This window comes from Pristis pectinata, chromosome 35, assembly GCF_009764475.1.
Source record: "Pristis pectinata isolate sPriPec2 chromosome 35, sPriPec2.1.pri, whole genome shotgun sequence".
NCBI lineage: Eukaryota > Metazoa > Chordata > Chondrichthyes > Rhinopristiformes > Pristidae > Pristis > Pristis pectinata.
The window spans coordinates 12945368-12963169 of record NC_067439.1 but is presented as its reverse complement, the minus strand read 5'-3'; the positions used below and the strand labels follow the sequence as shown (position 1 = coordinate 12963169).

Genomic DNA, 17802 nt, shown 5'->3' with positions numbered 1-17802 from the left:
TGCGTTCTGTTTTTCCTATTGTCCTACCTCGATGTACTTATGTAAGGAATGATCTGTCTGGATGACACACAAACAAAAGCTGTTCACTGTATCTCTGTACAAGTGACAATAATAAACCAATTACCATTGTCTTGTTTTCTCTGTTCATCTCCAAAGGCTCCTCCAGTATCTTCCATACATCATTTTGATGCAAGTGGTTAGAGCTGCTGTCTCACAGCTCCAGTGACCTGGGTTCAATCCTGACCTCTGGTGTTGTCTGTGTGGAGTTTGCACGTTCTCCCTGTGACCATGTGGGTTTCTTCCAGGTGCTCTGGTTTCTTCCCACATCCCAAAGATGTGTGGGTTGGTAAGTTAATTGTCCACTGTAGATTGTCCCTAGTGTGTAGGTGAGTGGTAGAATCTGGAGGGAATTGATGGGAATGTGGGGAGAATAAGATGGGATCAGTGTAGGATTAGTGTAAAAGGGTGGTCGATGGTCAGGTGGACTCGATGGGCCGAAGAGCCTGTTTCCGTGGTGTGTGACCCCACATCACCCATGTCCTTTAATCCATCGTTGCCTAACCTGATACTTTATCTAAAAGGACCTCACTGCTGTTCACCGCTCTCTTTGTCTTCATACAATTGTCAGAAAGTTTAAAATTCCAGAAAAGTTTTTCTTTCCACACTCCTCTGCCAAAATTAAAGATCTTTACAATTTTTGGGAAATTGATAGGAATAGTTTCTGAATTGCAATTGAATTGCTCAAAACCAACCCATTTCCCACACTACTTTCCCCTGTAACCTATTCTCCGCAGATTCCCATCAAGTTTACATTAAGGTTTCAGACCGAGGACCTTTCACCAGAACCGGAAGTAGAAATAGAAATAAAACAAGTTCGAAGGTGCCGAGAGAGGGGTGGAAGGAAAGGACACGGGAGAGGTCTGAGCTAGGGTAGAAGGCAAGATTGAATGGCAAAAGGACAAACAGTGGACAAGGCTTGAAGCACACCCCAAACTAATGGTGGAGGAAGAAGGTGCGAAAACATATAGTATAAAGAATTTGCAATCTCTGGAATAATACATATGATATTTATTAGTAATAAAAGATATGCATACTATAGATTGTGAGTAATTTGTTTATAAGTCCGTCCTCTCCACTGGCAACTCTTCCATCTCCTGGGGTGTGTTGATGCAGTGGGATGCACTTGAAGTTGATAAAAAGAATTCACACTCATCTGTTCCACTGCCTTTAAATCCCAGGTTGCACATAATTTTGTGAATGACCTGGTCCAGATCATTGGCCGGAGGGATGTTTAGGGTGGAGCAGGCGGACACCCAGGCACCTACCTCCCCCCTGCTCTTCAGCAGTGCCTTGTTCATTCCCGGGGAGCTGAAGTCTTTCATGTCGATGCCTTTGACCAGCTCCTTGAAGTAGCGCGCCACAGAAATGCTGCCTTCCTTCGGGATCTGGGGCAGGACCTCCTGAGCGAGTCTGTCTGCTTCGGCCCGCAGCGGCTTGTCCTGCCTGAGGAAGTGCGCAGCGTTCAGGTGGGAGTCCAGCAGTTGTTTCATCTGCAGGTAGAGCTGTGTGGGCCCGTGCAGGTCAGCTAAGATCTCCTGCAGCTTCTCGATCCTCTGGACCCTCTCGCTGTCTACCTCCATCTGCAGGGCGTCGATCTTGGACTTCAGCTGCATCATCAGACTTGCCCCCACCGCATCAATCATCGCCTTCACATCCTTGCAGGAGGACACGGTGTCGTTTATATGCTTCTCAATTTCCTGTTGGGACAGGGAGGGAGGAGCAGTTAAAGACCACCTGCTCCTGGCTGATGATCGGCCGCCTTGGTACGTAGGGAGGCAAAGGTCTCTCTGATCAGCTGCAGTGGAGGTCGTACCCAGTACAGAATGTTGGGAGGACAGCCCAGCTTTCTGCATTGGTGTCTGCCAGCACGGTGTAAAATCAACCTCATTTAGTTTGCATGCCATGACTCGATGGGTGGCAGTCTCATCAACTAATTCAGGATGATGAGAGTGCCACCCATCTTGCCCATTGTGCCATTGATCAAACCTCCCTCCCCAGATACTTCAGCGTAAGATCTGGGCTGATCCATCATTGCCATACTGAGGCCTAGTAGTATGGGACCTGGTGTGGGGCCTAGTGCTCGACGTGGAATCTGGGGTAGGGCTGGAGTGAGATCTGTGGGGCCTGGTATGGGGGTTTGATGTTTCGTGTGGAACTCATTGGGAAGCCCACCAAGGCTCTCAGTTGGTTCTCTACAGTGCCCCTCCACTACTCATCATTGCACCAGGACAGATATTACTGGGATACGGGATATACGGGATATGGGAGCTGTGAGTTGGTGGGGAGGGATAGTTAAGACAAAGGGAATATTGAAGAGCAGAGGGAAACAAAAACCACTGAGGCCAAATGAGTTAATTTGAAACTAACTTGTTTTATCATTCTACAAGTATGTGAAGAGCAAGAGGATAAGATGTTAAAGAATAGGGCCTATCAAGTGCAGCAGTGGGAAAGTGTTTATGGATCCGGAAGAAATAGTGGAGGTCTTAATGAATACCTTACATCAGTATTCACTACGGAAAAAGATCTGGGGGATTGTAGTGAGGACTTGCAGCAGGCTGAAAAGCTTGAGCATGTAGATATCAGGAAAGAGGAGGTGCTGGAACTTTTGGAAAGCATCAAGTTGGATAAGTTGGTGGGACCAGATGGGATGTACCCCAGGCTGCTGTGGGAGGCAAGGGAGGAGATTGTGGAGCCTCTGACGATGATCTTTGCAACATCAGTGGAGACGGGAGAGGTTCCAGAAGATTGGAGGGTTGCGGATGTTGTTCCCTTATTCAAGAAAGGGAGTAGAGATTGCCCAGGAAATTGTAGACCAGTGAGTCTTACCTCAGTGGTTGGTAAGCTGATGGAGAAGATCCTGAGAGACAGGATTTATCAACATTTGGAGAGGTATAATATGATTAGGAATAGTCAGCATGGCTTTGTCAAGGGCAGGTCCTGCCTTACGAGCCTGATTAAATTTTTTGAGGATGTGACTAAACACATCGATGAAGGGAGAGCAGTAGATGCAGTGTATATGGATTTCAGCAAGGCAGTTGATAAGGTACCCCATGCAAGGCTTATTGAGAAAGTAAGGAGGCATGGGATCCAAGGGGACATTGCAATGTGGATCCAGAACTGGCTGGCTCACAGAAGGCAAAGGGTGGTTGTTGAAGGGTCGTATTCTGCATGGAGGTCAGTGACCAGTGGTGTACCTCAGGGATCTGTTCTGGGAACCTTACTCTTTGTGATTTTTATAAACGACCTGGATGAGGAAGGGGAGGGACGGGTTGGTAAGTTTGCAGATGACACAAAGGTTGGATATGTTGTGGATGGTTTAGAGGGCTGTCAGAGGTTACAGCGGGACATAGATAGGATGCAAAGTTGGGCTGAGAACTGGCAGATGCAGTTCAACCCAGATAAGTGTGAAGTGGTTCATTTTGGTAGGTCAAATATGATGGCAGAATATAGTATTAATGGTAGGACTCTTGGCAGTGTGGAGGATCAGAGGGATCTTGGGGTCCGAGTCCATAGGACGCTCAAAGCAGCTGTGCAGGTTGACTCTGTGGTTAAGAAGGCATATGGTGTATTGTCCTTCATCAATCGTGGAATTGAATTTAGGAGCCGGGAGGTATTGTTGCAGCTATATAGGACCTGGTCAGACCCCACGGAGTATTGTGCTCAGTTCTGGTCGCCTCACTACAGGAAGTTTGTGGAAGCCATAGAAAGGGTGCAGAGGAGATTTACAAGGATGCTGCCTGGATTGCAGAGCATGCCTTTTGAAAGCAGGTTGAGGGAACTCAGCCTTTTCTCCTTGGAGCCACGGAGGATGGGGGGGACCTGATAGAGGTGTATAAGATGATGAGAGGTATTGATCGGGTAGATAGTCAGACGCTTTTCCCCAGGGCTGAAATGGTGGCCACAAGAGGACATAAGGTGCTGTGGAGTAGGTATAGAGGAGGTGTCAGGGGTAGGTTTTTTACTCAGAGAGTGGTGAGTGTGTGGAATGGGCTGCTGGCAACGGTGGTGAAGGCGGATACGATAGGGTCTTTTAAAAGACTGTTGGATAGGTACATGGAGATGAGAAAAATAGAGGGCTATGGGTAAGCCTAGTAATTTCTAGGGTAGGGACATGTTCGGCAGAAGGGCCTGAAGTGTGCTGTAGGTTTTCTATGTTTCTATGTTTCTATCATTTTCACATTTTCTAGGAACTCTGCTTCTCTCTCCACAGATGCTGCCTGACTTGCTGAGTGTTTCCAGTATCTTCTATTTTTATTTCAGATTTGCTTTTTTCATTTCCAATAAATCTACTGAACCTCCTCAGAATGCTGTCCTATGTAAATATGTCCCCCTTAAGTCGGGAGAACAAAACTCGACGCATTATCCTGCTGTGGTCCCCAGGCACCAGATTTTGAATCTGGCACATCCTCAGACTGGGCTTCTCCCAAGGAGAGGGGTTTAGAGGGGGAATGAGTGCTGGAGAGTTAGCAGTGACTGTCAGTGGGTAAAGGATAACATCCTTTAGCAAAAATGGCGAATAATAGGTGGAAGCTTCAGCTGTTGGTGGGTTTTAACTGGTTAGGGGTCGTCAACTCCAGTTGTAAGGTTGGGGTGGGGAAGGGGTTTCAATGTGACCTCCTAGCTCGGGTGTCCTGGCCTTGCTTGCCAGACCTGTCAATGCCCATGATGTTCCTTCACCTCGCAGCCACTGGAAAGCACGTGTGCTTTTGATTCCTTGAGATTCCAGGGTATACCTGGAGAGTAACCAGACCTAAACAGGTTCACACAAGGGTGAAGGGGCAGAGAACCAGACTAGGCCAAATGGAAAACCCTTTGTTCTTTCGCAGGCACCATAGTGTTATGGAGTCACACAGCACAGAAACAGGCCCTTCAGCCCATCGTACATGGCGACCATCGCGTACTAATCCCATTTTCTAGTCTTTGTTCCATAGCCTTATATGCTTTGACAATTTAAGCGATTGTCTACATACTCCTTCAACACTGTGAGGGTACCTGCTTCCTTCACCCTCTCAGCCAGTGCGTTCCAGATCCCCAACACCCCCGTGTGAGAAAAAAAATCTTCCTCAGATCCCCCACTAACCATCCTACCCCTTTAGCTTAAACTTATGCCCTCTGATTTCAGACACCTCTCCTCTGGTGAAAAGTTTCTTACCTACCCTAACCGTGTCCCAGTACCTGGATGGTTCCAGAAATGCTCTCGTTCCTAATGTGCAGTGACTCCATATCTTCAGTGAAACGTTTCTTCCTCTCCTGATAAACGTCTGACAGTTTAGCGACGTCGTGACATTGGTGGTCTCCAAATAGCTTGCAAATGCTGCAGATGGGCACGTCATCCTGTAGGCACATCTATGAAAGCAGCACAGTGTGGGGTAAGGATTGAGAACTGCAGTCCTGCCAAACACAGCGTGGGATATCTCACTCCTAGTACACCTACACAGGCCTTCAACCCAGCAGGAATCTTGCATGATGTCAGTGGTTAGCAGATTAACTGAACTCACCCACCTAGTAGGCAGGGGCTGGGACACACCCACAGGGAGGGAGTAAAAACTATAGACCGAGGCACCCTGGTGTGCTTTGGCAGCCTTTGTGTGTGCAAGAGAGAGGAGAAAGGCAGGGTTGGAGGGGACGGGGGGGGGGGGGGGGGGGGGGAAGAAGGGGTTGAGAGAGAGAGAGAGAGAAGGAGGAACATAGATGCAAAAGAAATAACTACAGTCTGCAACTTATTCTTTCTCACGTGATCACCATTTGATTCTTTTGCCACCTACCTGTATTAAGTGGTGATTGACAATGGCTGATTAAGCTACAGGTACATCAGTGGGATGTGAGAGGAAACTGGAGCACCCAGGGGAAAGCCACATGGTCACAGGGCAAACAGGTAAACTCCGCACAGACAGCACCAGAGGCTGGGATTAGACTCAGGTCGCTCGAGCTGTGAGACAGCAGCTCTTCTAGCTGTGCCATTATCCGCAGTCTCTCCCTGCGTCAGAATATCCAGCAGGAAATAATTCTCTTAAATTGGTATCATAACGTAATGGACAGAAAGTCAGGACAGATACAGGCAGCTGTGTTACAATGGTAGGCTATTTTGATCTCATGGAGTCATACACCACAGAAACTGGCCCTTCAGCCCATCACATCCATGTTGTTCCACTAATCTAATGGGGATGGGATTTGAGCCACTCATACCGCTTTATGTTAATTTAAGTTTATGTTAACTTATGTTTGTCATGTTGGTATTGTACTGTGCTGCTGCTGCTAAAGGCTAATTTTTATGCCGTTTATACCCTGGGCATGTTCCCCTATGGCAATAAACTTGAACTTGATCTCCAGGGCTGAGGAAGTAGGATTTTCAGGTGCAACTTTTTGGGCTTTGTTTATTCTGCTTTTTCCTCCTCTTCCAATAGATTACAAAGTTGTTATAGGGGAGTGATGTTGTGAGGGAGAGGTTTAGTGGTAGTTATATAGAGTCATAGAGACATACAGCATGGAAGTGGGCCCTTCAGCCCAACTGGTCCATGCCGACCAAGATTCCCATCTAAGTTAGTCCCATTTGCCTGCATTTGGCCCATATCCCTCTAAACCTCTCCTTTTAAATGTTGTTAACGTACCTGCCTCAACCACTTCCTCTGGCAGTTCATTCCATGTACTGACCGCCCTCTGAGTGAAAAAGTTGCCCCTCAGGTTCCTATTAAATCTCTCCCCTCTCACCTTAAACTGATGCCCCCCAGTTCTTGACCCTCCAACCCTGAGAAAAAGATTGTGCGCACTCACCCTATCTATGCCCCTCATGATTTTATACACCTCTATAAGATCACCCCTCATTCTCCTACGCTCCATTGAAATCATTCCCAATCTGCTCAACCTCTCTCCATAACTCAGTCCCTCGAGTCCCAGCAACATCCTCGTGAATCTCCTCTGCATGCTTTCCAGCTTAATGACGTCCTTGCTATAGCAGAGTGACTAAAACTGAACACAATATTCCAAATGCGGCTTCACCAATGTCTTATGATAGGGAGTTGGTGGGAGTTGTGAAGTGTGTGGTGCTAACCTTCTGGTTATCACTGCTGTGGGGCAGGCACCATGGATTATTCCCGGAGGGGAGGGATTTATAGTTTCACCCTAATTCAGAGTAAGCTGCTGAGCGGAGGATGTTGCTACCCCCCGGGATGGTCGAACGCTGAATAGAATAACCAGACCCCACTCCTTTCCCCCCTTTTCAGTTGGCTCAAAACCCACCCTCATCCTCCAAGGGAGTAAACCTCCAGAGTCTCCCCCAAATCTGTCACCTGCTTTTATTACTGTGAGCACAACCCATGAAGAGCCCTGCTCCATTCGTGGAGTCCTCAAGTCTCACCAGATTCACAAGTTCCTCTTCGTGCTTCTCACACGTTTGGGTCTGTTGCCTCTGCTCCTTGCTGCACATCATTTTCAGCTCCTGCTTGAATTTCTCCAGCACGTTTTCAGCGAAAATATTTCGCTTTAGAATGGCGATGCCCCTTCCTCGAAGGTAGGTGAGCTGGGGAGGGAGGTTTTTTAACAAAAGAAACCTGTTAGGCCAGGGTCACAGCAAGGAAACAGGCCCTTCGGCCCACCTAGACCGTGTCGACCATCGACCACCCATTTACCCCAATCCCACCCTGACCCATCTTATTCTCCCCATATTCCCATCAACTCCACACTAGATTCCACCACTCACCCACACACTAGGGTTAATTTACAGCGGTCAATTAATCTACCAGCCTGCACATCTTTGAGATGTGGGAGGAAACTGGAGCACCCGGGGGAAACCCATGCAGTCACTGGGAGAACGTGCAAACTCCACACAGACGGTACCCGAGGTCAGGATCGAACCTGGGTTGCTGGTGCTGTAAGGCAGCAGCACTACTAACTGTGCTTCTCTACTGCCATTTGGTATAAGACAACATGTTTGCCCTTGAACTCAGATATCCCTCAATTTAAGCAAATTATCTAGTTGTTATCAATTGCTCAATGTAGGAGCTTACTGTGTGCCGTTTGGCTGTTGTTGTATTTCTTAATTACCCTTGGAAATTGTTTAAGTGGTTGGATACTGCTTTTATCGTGATGTGAATGTGCAGTAGAAATGCAAATGTTGCTTTTCTTCCTCAGAGTTTTAAGACTTTTAAGTGCCTCGTGCTTTTCCTGATGACATCATGCTGGACAATGGCACCAAGTGGTAGGCAATGTACAACCTGCTACTAAGGTGAGCTCTTCACAACCTGGCCTGTCACCGCAGGGTTCCCTGGTCTAAGTGAGCAAACTGAGAGCTTATTATGAGCCAATTTCTCCAGGTACATGCCCTAATCAGTTTGTCTGTTGATGGGGAATTATTTATAAATTTCTAGTTTCTCATCAGGGTCAGAAAACCCTGCAAGAAATAAGTGTATTTTCATTTTATTTCTCTTGAAAAAAAACTTTATTTTAAATTTGTAACATAGCGCGATGGACATAAAGCCTTTTAAACAGTTACTTATTATTAATATTGGCAATGGACTCCTGTGAGGATTTTCACAGCCACTGTCATTCTTTGAAAGCGGCCGTTGACATTTACTATTAGGGTTAGAATGCCCACAGGTGCATTTGTATAATGGCTAGTTCCAGGAAGAGGGAACCTCAGACTGACATCCCCTGGACAAGGTGAGACTGATCATTTAAAGTAAAAACAGTAAATACTGGCAACACTCAGCAGGTCCGGTGGCCTCTGTGGAAAGAGAAACAGTTAACACTTCAGGTCAGTGATTTACCACTCATAAAGCCACACTGACTAGGTTTGACTATATTCAGCTTTCCTATGCACCTCATATTCCGCCTTGGGAGTCTCCAGCCTAATGGCCTCAACATCGATTTCTCTAACTTCTGGCAACCCCTCCCCTTCCTTTTCTTTCCCCCATCCGCTCCTTTATCTTCCCTTATTCTTGTGGCTCCCTTCCCACACCTTGATGACCTGCCCATCTCCTCTCCTCCCCTCCCCCCCCCATCCTTTATTCCGTGGTCCACTGCCCTCTCCTACCAGATTCCTTCTTCTTCAGCCCTTTGCCTCATCTATGTATCACCTCTCAGCTTATTACATCTTCTCCCCCTCCCTCACCCACCTACCTTCCCCCTCTCACCTGGACTCACCTCTCACCCGCCTGCGTGTGCTCCTCCCCCTCCCCCCATCTTCTTATTCTGGCTTCTGTCCTCTTCCTTTCCTGTCCTGATGAAGGGTCTCGGCCCGAAACAGCGACTGTTTGTTTCCCTCCATAAATGCTGCCTGACCTGCTGAGTTCCTCCAGCACTTTTTGTGTATTGCTCCAGATTCCAGCATCTGCAGAATCTCTTGTGTTTCCGAGAAGGTTTGTTATTTCCCCTTTGATGATTGACTCTCGCAACAATAAACGCTAAACTAACTGGTCTTTATTTTCCCACAGTCTGCCTTTCTCTATTTTTGAAGAAGGGAGAGATGTTGTGTGTCTTCCAATCTTCTGGTGCCCTCCAGGATTTAGTGAGTTTTGAAAAATTTCAACCAATGGGTCCACTGTCTCTGCAGCCTCTTCCTTTAAAATCCTTGGGTCCAGGTCATCGGGTCATGGTGATTTGTCCGCCTCTATCCTGCGAATTTCTCTAATACTTTATCCCTTATGATTGAGATTTTTACAAGACTGGTGCAAAAAATTAATTTAACATATCTGCCGTTTCTTTGTTTCCTGTTATTAATTCAATGGCCTCATTCTCTAGATGTCCCACATGTACCTGAGCTGCCTTCTTCCTATTTACATGGACACTCTGACTGTTTGTTTTGATGCTAATTGCAAGTTTTCTCTCAAAATCAGTTTTCTCTCTTCTTATGAGCTTTTTGGTCTTTTGTTGCTGGATCCTAAAATCTTCCCAGTCCTCTGGTCCACCACCAGTCCTTTCCACTTAGTTTGCTGTCTTTTTCAATTTAACATTCTCCTGGCTCTCCTTTGTTAACCACGGATTGTTGTCATGGAATCCCCCTTTCTAATTGGGATGAAGTCCTATTGAGTGTTGTGGACCAGCTATTTGAGTATCTGCCACAGTAATGACCGGTCTCTTTCTTTATTTTCCCAGTCCACCTTAGATAACTCTATCTCCATACCATTGTAATTGCTCTTATTTAAGTTGAAGACAGTGGCTTTGGTGCTGTGGTGTTCACCCTCAAACTGCATCTGGAATTCTATCATATTATTGTCACTACCTCCTAGGGGATCTTTTACTACGAGATCTCTTGTTAATGGGTCCTCATTACTCGTGACCAAATCCTAAAATAGTCTTTTCCTGTGTCGATTCGGTAAGAAACAATCCCTGATGCACCTCACAATTCTTCTTCTTTGATGCCCTTGCCAGTTTGGTTTGTACAATCAATATGTAGATTAAAATCTCCCATGGCACTTTCATTTATCATCAAACATGCCTCAACTATTTCCCCATTTATGCTTCACCCTCTTGAGAGGTCGGACTACTCTCACCTATGTTTTCTTTCCACTGCTATTCATGATTTCAACCCAAAATGATTCATATTACTGTCCACTGTCTCTATATCATGACTCAACACTGTTCTGATACCTTCCATGATTAACAACACCACCCCGCCTGTTTCACTTATGGCCTGGTCTTTTGGAACATCGAAAAACCTGGAATATTGAACAGCCAGTCCTGGTCACCCTGCACCCACATTGCCAACATAGCTATTAGATCATGTGTTGCTGTCTGTGCTGTCATGGCATGGCCAGACATGGTGGGTTGAAGGGCCTGTTTCTGTGTTGTATGGCTCTGTGACTCTAAATGCCTTATCCTGAATCTGTGACCCATGAACCTAGATCCCCCATCCAAGAGAAACATTCTCCTTGTATCCAGCCAGTCATAAATTTGTATAAGATCTCTTCTTGTTTTATTAATGAATACAGGCCTTTTTGGCCCATTCTGTCTTCACACAGCACCAATCTCTCCTTGTACAACACTGTAGTCACTCCTGAAGTATGTCAGCACTGACAAAACCTAGACAGACAAGTCCAAAGGTGTATCCACACGGGGGATCCTTTTGCCACTGATTCAGGATGTTGTAGTTTAGAGCCCCAAGCTTTGAGTGCAGGACTGAGGCAGTGCAGCAGTGTTGTAGGTGCTGCGTAAACCAAGAACCTGTCTTTCCTCTCCAGAGAATGTCTAGGCCCCTGTGGCACCAATTGAGGAAGAGCTGGGGGATTTCGAATTACCTTTGTCCCAGTTCTCCTTGCGGAGCCTGCTGGCATGTTTCCTGCTTTGCAACATTGACCTCACTTCAAAAAATACTTAATTGTCTGTAAGGTCCTTTGGAGTGACCCGTGGCTCTGCAAGGTACAACATTATATGAGTCTTCCGTTCAATCGTTCAACAGCAGCACCATTATCCATTGCAGGGAAATTGCTTTGATGGGGCTGCTCTCTGACAAAGCTATCCAATTATCCCAGTTTCCTGCCTTGTTTCCATTGTTTTTCTCCTAAGTATCTGTCCAATCAATACATTTTTAAATGTACCACTTAATCTGCTTCCAGTGCTCTTTCAGTCAATACATTCTAGATCATAACAACACGTTGCACAAAATCACACTTGCCGCCTGTTTTATTGCCAATTATTTTAAATTTGTGTGTCCTCTGGTTACTAACCCTCCTGCCAGTGTAATTGTTTCCCCACCTTCCCTTCTATTCCTCCAAAGCACTCAGAATGTTACACCCATCCTATTAAATCCCCCCTCAACCTTTTCTGCTTCAAGAGAACAACTCTCGTCTGTTCAGGTAACTGAGGTCCCACATTCCTGGTACCATTCCAATAAATCTCCTCTGCAGCCTGTCAAGTCCTTCCTTCAGTTGGTATCTGACTAATTCTCCAGTGTCAGTCCAGCCAATGATGTATAATAGGTTAGCAAAGCTTCAATGTTTTGTCCTCCGCTAATAAATCCAAGTATCGCATATGCTTTATTAACAGCTTTAGCACTCCAATACTCCAATAATTTATATTATCTTTTGCCTTTCAAATACAGCACTGTTCTTTTCTACATTAAGCACTTTCTTCATGTCTCACCAGTTAGTCCATGCTTCTCCGAACCCCATTGCTACTCACCCCCAGATATTTGTTGCATTGCTGTGCCGTCTATTAACCTTGCCATGCCCAAGTCCAAGTCATTCCTATAGATCAAAGAAGAAACTCTTGAACTCTTGATCTCCCAATCTACCTCGTCATGGTCCTTGCACCTTATTTGTCTGCCTGCTCTGCACTTTCTCTGTAACTGCAATACTATATGCTGCATTCTGTTTTCCTTTTTACTACCTCGATGTACTTATGTTTGGCATGATCTGTCTGGATGGCACGCAAAACAAAAGCTTTTGAAAGAAATTGAAGAGAGTTGTGAATGCAGACAAGTCCATCACACAAACTAGCCTCCTGTCCATTGACTTGGGAAAGCAGCCAAATTAATCAAGGGCCCCTCCCACCCCAGTCATTCTCTCTTCTCCCTCCTCCCGTCAGGCAGAAGATACAAAGGCTTGAGAACACACACCACCAAACTCAAGGGCAGCTTCTATCCCACTGTTATCAGACTCTTGAACGGATCTCTCATACACTAAAAGATCAACTCTTGATCTCCCAATAAGGCCCTTGCACCTTATTGTCTGCCTGCCCTGCACTTTCTCTGTAACTGTAGCACTACATTCTGCATTCTGTTTTCCTTTTTACTACCTTGATGTAATTACATTTGGCATGATCTGTCTGGATGGCATGCAAGACAAAAGCTTTTCACTGTATCTCAGTACATGTGACAATAATAAACCAATCCAATCTTCTAGATATATATGGTTCTAGATTTCCCCCAGCCAGAGGAAACATCCTCCCTGCATCCAGCTTGTCAGAAATGTTATATATTTCAGTGAGACCCCTTTTCACTCTAATTAATATGGGCCTCATTGACCCAGTCTCTCCTCATACCACAGTCCAGCCCACTTACGCATTCTGCAAATAACATATCATTTTTTTTGCCAAATTTTGGTTTAAAAACCAGAACAAATCCCAAGAAGGACCTACATGCCTTGCACCTTTTCCCTTAGCAGTTTACAGTCAATGAAATACTTATCAAGTGCGGTCACAGAGTTGTCTGAGAGGATATGCTGCAGCCAATTTGTACACAGCAAGCTCCCATAAACAGCAGTGTGAAAATGACCAGGTAACTTGCTGACCTGAAGGATCACTATTGGACAGAACTCAAGGGTTAAGCCCCCTGTCTTAAAAGTAAAATTATTAAGTTCACTCTCAAGAGAGCAGGCAAGGCCCCTCTCTAACATCACCACATGTTAATAGAGCAGCATTCCCATGTTAGAGACAGCCTACAATTTTGCTTCCAAGCAGGATTGAACGCACGCCCTTCAAATTCAGAGGCAGGTGTGCTATCAATGACCCTAACTGTGATCTAAGTATAACGTTTCTTCTCCTACTTTTCTGCACATGGGACAGTAGAAATGACCGTTTACGTGGGTGCAGTTCTGAGAGAAGAGTGTCGCCTCAATGCATTGCTTGCAGTAGTTGTGACCACATGGTAGCTCCAGCACAGGAGGGGTGAACAGCTCCAGACACACCGGACACGACAGCTCCTTGGCCAGTGCTTCATGAGGAACATCCATTGCAGCAGCCCCTCAGACACCAGTGGAGAAAGGCATTGTCCTGGGATCCTTCAGAACCCTGCTGTGTTGGTGAGGGTTCTGTCACAAAATAAAAGAAAACAATTTGACCAAAGTCCCCAAACTCGCTGTTGGTAAGGAGATGACACCACAATGCATGTTCCATGTGGTTCAGATGGTGATGTCACAAAAGCCAATCAATATGGTCGTTACAATTTTAGATTGTAGAACTCATAATCCAACACTAAGATTTAGAACAAAAACGACAACTTACATATCATGTAGGTGACATGGGCCATTGGCCTCATTGGTCCATGTTGCTGAAAATCAAAAAACAAACTGCAGATGCCGGAAATCTGAAATAAAAGCAGAAAATGCTAGAAACACTCATCAAGTCAGGCAGACTCTGTGGAAGGAGGAACAGAGTTAGCATTAAAGGTTTAAGACTCTGTCAGAACTGGGAAAGAGAGACAAACTAGTCACTTTCAGGTTGCAAAGAAGATAGGGGTGGGAGGGATGGACAGGACAAAGGGAATCTCTGTGACAGGGTAATTGGTAATTGGTTTATTATTGTCACATGTACCAAAATACAGTGAAAAACTTTTGTTAGCATGCTATCCAGACAGATAATTCCATACATAAGTACGTTGAGATAGTACAAAATAAAAAAAAACAGAACATAGAATATAGTGTTACAGTTACAGAAAGTGCAGTTTAGTTAGACAAATAAGATGCAAGGGCTATGACGAGGTAGATTGAGTGATCAAGAATTCATCTTTTTCGTATGAGGTTCATTCAAGAGACTTATGACGACGGGATAGATGCTGGTAAGGTCAGGGTTGCCATAGGGGATAAGTTGTATGAGTCTTCCAATCAATGGGTTAATGGCAGCAGTAAGAAAGTACTTACACAAAGAAAGAAGCATAAAGTGTAGTGAAATGCAAGGCTGCTGGACTTGCCCAGCAGGTCATATCTACATTGCTGTTCAGATTGCACACAGCTTCCTCTGATTCTAAGTCACACCCTGTCTCTCTGTTGCACCTCTCCAGATTCCCTTAGAAATGAGGTCCAGCTTGTCACCACTCATTTGATAAACAATTTCCCAATTGGCTTTATTAATGAATATCACATATTTTAAAAATATTTTTAGCTTTTAGACAATGGAGGAGGTCACTAAGGTCAGTAAGCCTCTCCCTTCACATGCCCTAAGACAAGCCCTAAATCTTTGTCTCTCAAATTGTAACTAATAAATCCTCCAATGACTTCCTCACTCAGGGTGGTGAGATTGTGGGAATAACTGGGGCTGAATCTGAGGCAAAGGTTATGGCGATGTGTCAGGGATCACTTGATTTGAAGATGATCCCATCCTCAGCCCACACATAGTTCCAGAGGTGACTCTGTAATTTGATCCTAACTCACAAGTTACAGCTGTTTCCATGTGGAGAGCTGTTGGCTCTGTGTTTTCTTTCCTTCTACGATCTATTTTTCAGTGTCAAGTTAAGCCTCTCCTTGTTGAAGTGGTCTTCTGCTTGGTGGAGATAACGGCATCAGTCTCACAAATCAATGACCTTCCCCTCCTAGTTCATGATGTTCATGTCTGTTTGTTCAAAGTCAAAGTCAAGTTTATTGTCATATGCACAAGTACACGTGTGCACAGGTGCAATGAAAATCCTACTTACAGCAGCATCACAGACAAATAGTGTCAGATAAGCAGCATTCACAAGAAACACATAAACATAAATATAATTTTTACAAGAAAGGACACAATTAAAACAAAAAAAGAGTCCATTTTAGTGCAAAATGATCAAAGTGTTCATAGTGTTGCTAAACTGTAGTGAATGGGTTGTGTCGGTTAGTTCAAGAACTGAATGGTTGAAGGGAAGTAGCTGTTCTTGAACCTGGTGGTGTGGGACCTCAGACTTCTGCACCTCCTGCCCGATGGTAGCTGTGAGAAGATGGCATGGCCCGGATGGTAGGGATCTTTGATGATGGTTGTTACCTTCTTGAGACTGCGCCTCATGTAGATACAGACTTCAGTCTGCCTTTGGAATCTTTCCCTTTGCCGTCACAGATTCTCTGCTGCGATTGAGTTGAGAACATGAGGCTTGAGAGTTGGGGGCATCTGCAGGTGTCCTCTCAAAGTCTCAAAGTCGAGTTTATTGCCATATGCACAAATACATGTATTCACAGGTGCAATGAAAAACTCACTTGCAGCAGCATCACAGGCACATAGCATCAGATAAGTGGCATTCACAACCAAAATATAAATTAAACATAAATCATGCACAATTTTTACAAGAAAGAACACAATTAGAATAAGAAGAAACAAAGTCTATTTTAGTCCAAGGTGAGCAATATGGTCATAGTGTTGCTAAACTGCAGTGATTAGGGTTTTCCCACAGTGGGTGATATTGGCTTTGGCGAGAATACTGATGTCAGTGAGGTGGACATTTCACTTAGTACTCAAGGTTATACATTGGACGACCCCAGGCTCTCTGACTGATATCAGTGACTTGCCCAAACATTCATTTCTCCCGGGACCTGGGCTTTGCTGGTAAGGCTAGCATTTATTTCCCATCCCTAACAGCCCTTGAGAAGATGCTGGTGAGCAATTAATGGGACTGAAAGCTGATGGGGTCTCAGGAGCTGATGACTGGCACCCCAAGGTTTTGAAAGAGGTGGCGCTAGTTATAACAGATGCACTGGAAGATGCATTCCATTGGAAGATGTGACTGTACTATTTAAGAAAGGAGACCGAGACAAAATTGGGGAACCACAGACCAGATAGTCTGAGGTCAACAGGAAAGATGCTTGAATCTGTTAGAAAGGAAATAGTAAGGGGGAGAACTTAGAAAATAATAATGGGATTGTGCAGAGTCAACAAGGATTTATGAAAGGGAATATCACAGAGAATGCTGGAAGCACACAGCAGGTCAGGCAACATCTGTGGAAAGAGAAAGAGTTAACGTTTCAGGTCCAGTGAACTGGGAAAGAGAAAAACCAAGTTAGTTTTCAGTGATAGAGAAGGTGGGACCGGGATGGGTAGAACAAAGTGAATATCTCTGAGACAAAATGGGGTAAAGGTCTGGTGATAAGCACATAATGCTTCTGTTACAATGAAGTACAACACAAGTTTGAGAAATTCAGATTCACAACTTTTGCAGTTTTATTGATTTTCATTTTTTTGTTTATGAAAGGGAATCTAGTTTGACAAATCTATGAAGAGTTGCTTTGAGATTGTAACCAGCAGAATAGATGGAGAGCCAGCCAGTGGATGTGGTGCATTTGGATTTTCAGATGGCCTTTGATAAGGTGCCACACACAAGGTTTTAAACAAAATTAGAGAATAAGGTACTGGTGTTATGTAGATTGAGGATTGGTTTATGGTCAGAAAAAAGAGTTGGAATAAGTGAATCATTTTCTGGCTGGGAGACAGTCACTCTTGGGGTGCTGCAAGGATTGGTCATCAGTAACTTGGATGAGGGGACAAAGTGTATTATATCCAAGGCAGCAGATGATAATTTGGGAGCAGTGCGAGTTGTGAGGAGGATGTAGAGAGGTTTCAGGGGTATACAGACAAGGTGACTTGGTGAGAATATGAGAGGTGGAATATAATGTGGAAAAATGTGAGATCATCCATTTTGGCGGAAACAAACAAAGAAGTGGAGCAATTTTTAAAATGGTGATAGACTGGCGTCCTTCTGCAGAGATCACTGGAAATTAACCCACAAGTATAGCAGGAAATTGAGAAGGCAAACACTATGCTGGCATCTATTGCAAGAGGATTTGTGTGCAAGAGTACAGATGTCTTAATGTAATTATATAGGGTTTTGGTGAGATTACATCTGAAATGTTGTGTACAGATCTTGTCTCCCTACTTGAGGAAGGATATACATGTGATAGAGTGTCCATAACAAAGGATCACTGGATTGATTCCTACAGTGGGGAGTTGTCCCATGAAGTGAGATTCAGTGAAGTGGGCCCATACTCTCTGGAATTTAGGAGAATGAGAGATGATTTCATTGAAACATAGAAATTCTCATGGGGCTTGAGAGGGTAGACACAAGGATAATACTTCACT

General features: G+C 44.9%; 1 protein-coding gene across 1 annotated transcript; it reads right to left on the bottom strand.

Annotated features, from left to right (window-relative positions):
- Positions 1-1115: 1115 nt before the first annotated feature.
- On the bottom strand, positions 1116-13724 carry LOC127586260 (E3 ubiquitin-protein ligase TRIM63-like). Its single transcript, XM_052044065.1, has 4 exons — positions 13575-13724; positions 7415-7576; positions 5236-5406; positions 1116-1757 (listed from the first exon to the last, which is right to left on the bottom strand). The coding sequence occupies exons 1-4, from the start codon at positions 13722-13724 to the stop codon at positions 1116-1118; spliced, it is 1125 nt and encodes a 374-aa protein (XP_051900025.1).
- Between the last annotated feature and the right edge of the window lie 4078 nt (positions 13725-17802).

What these genes read in the sequence shown, in the direction of transcription:
- LOC127586260 (XM_052044065.1), bottom strand. Translation starts at nt 13,724, where the DNA reads ATGGATGTTCCTCATGAAGCACTGGCCAAGGAGCTGTCGTGTCCGGTG. An exon ending in TCTCTCAGAACTGCACCCAC is followed by an intron (nt 7,577 to 13,574) that starts GTAAACGGTCAT and finishes CTCCCTCCCCAG; the next exon opens with CTCACCTACCTTCGAGGAAG. An exon ending in GCATTTCTGGAACCATCCAG is followed by an intron (nt 1,758 to 5,235) that starts GTACTGGGACAC and finishes CTGTCCCAACAG; the next exon opens with GAAATTGAGAAGCATATAAA.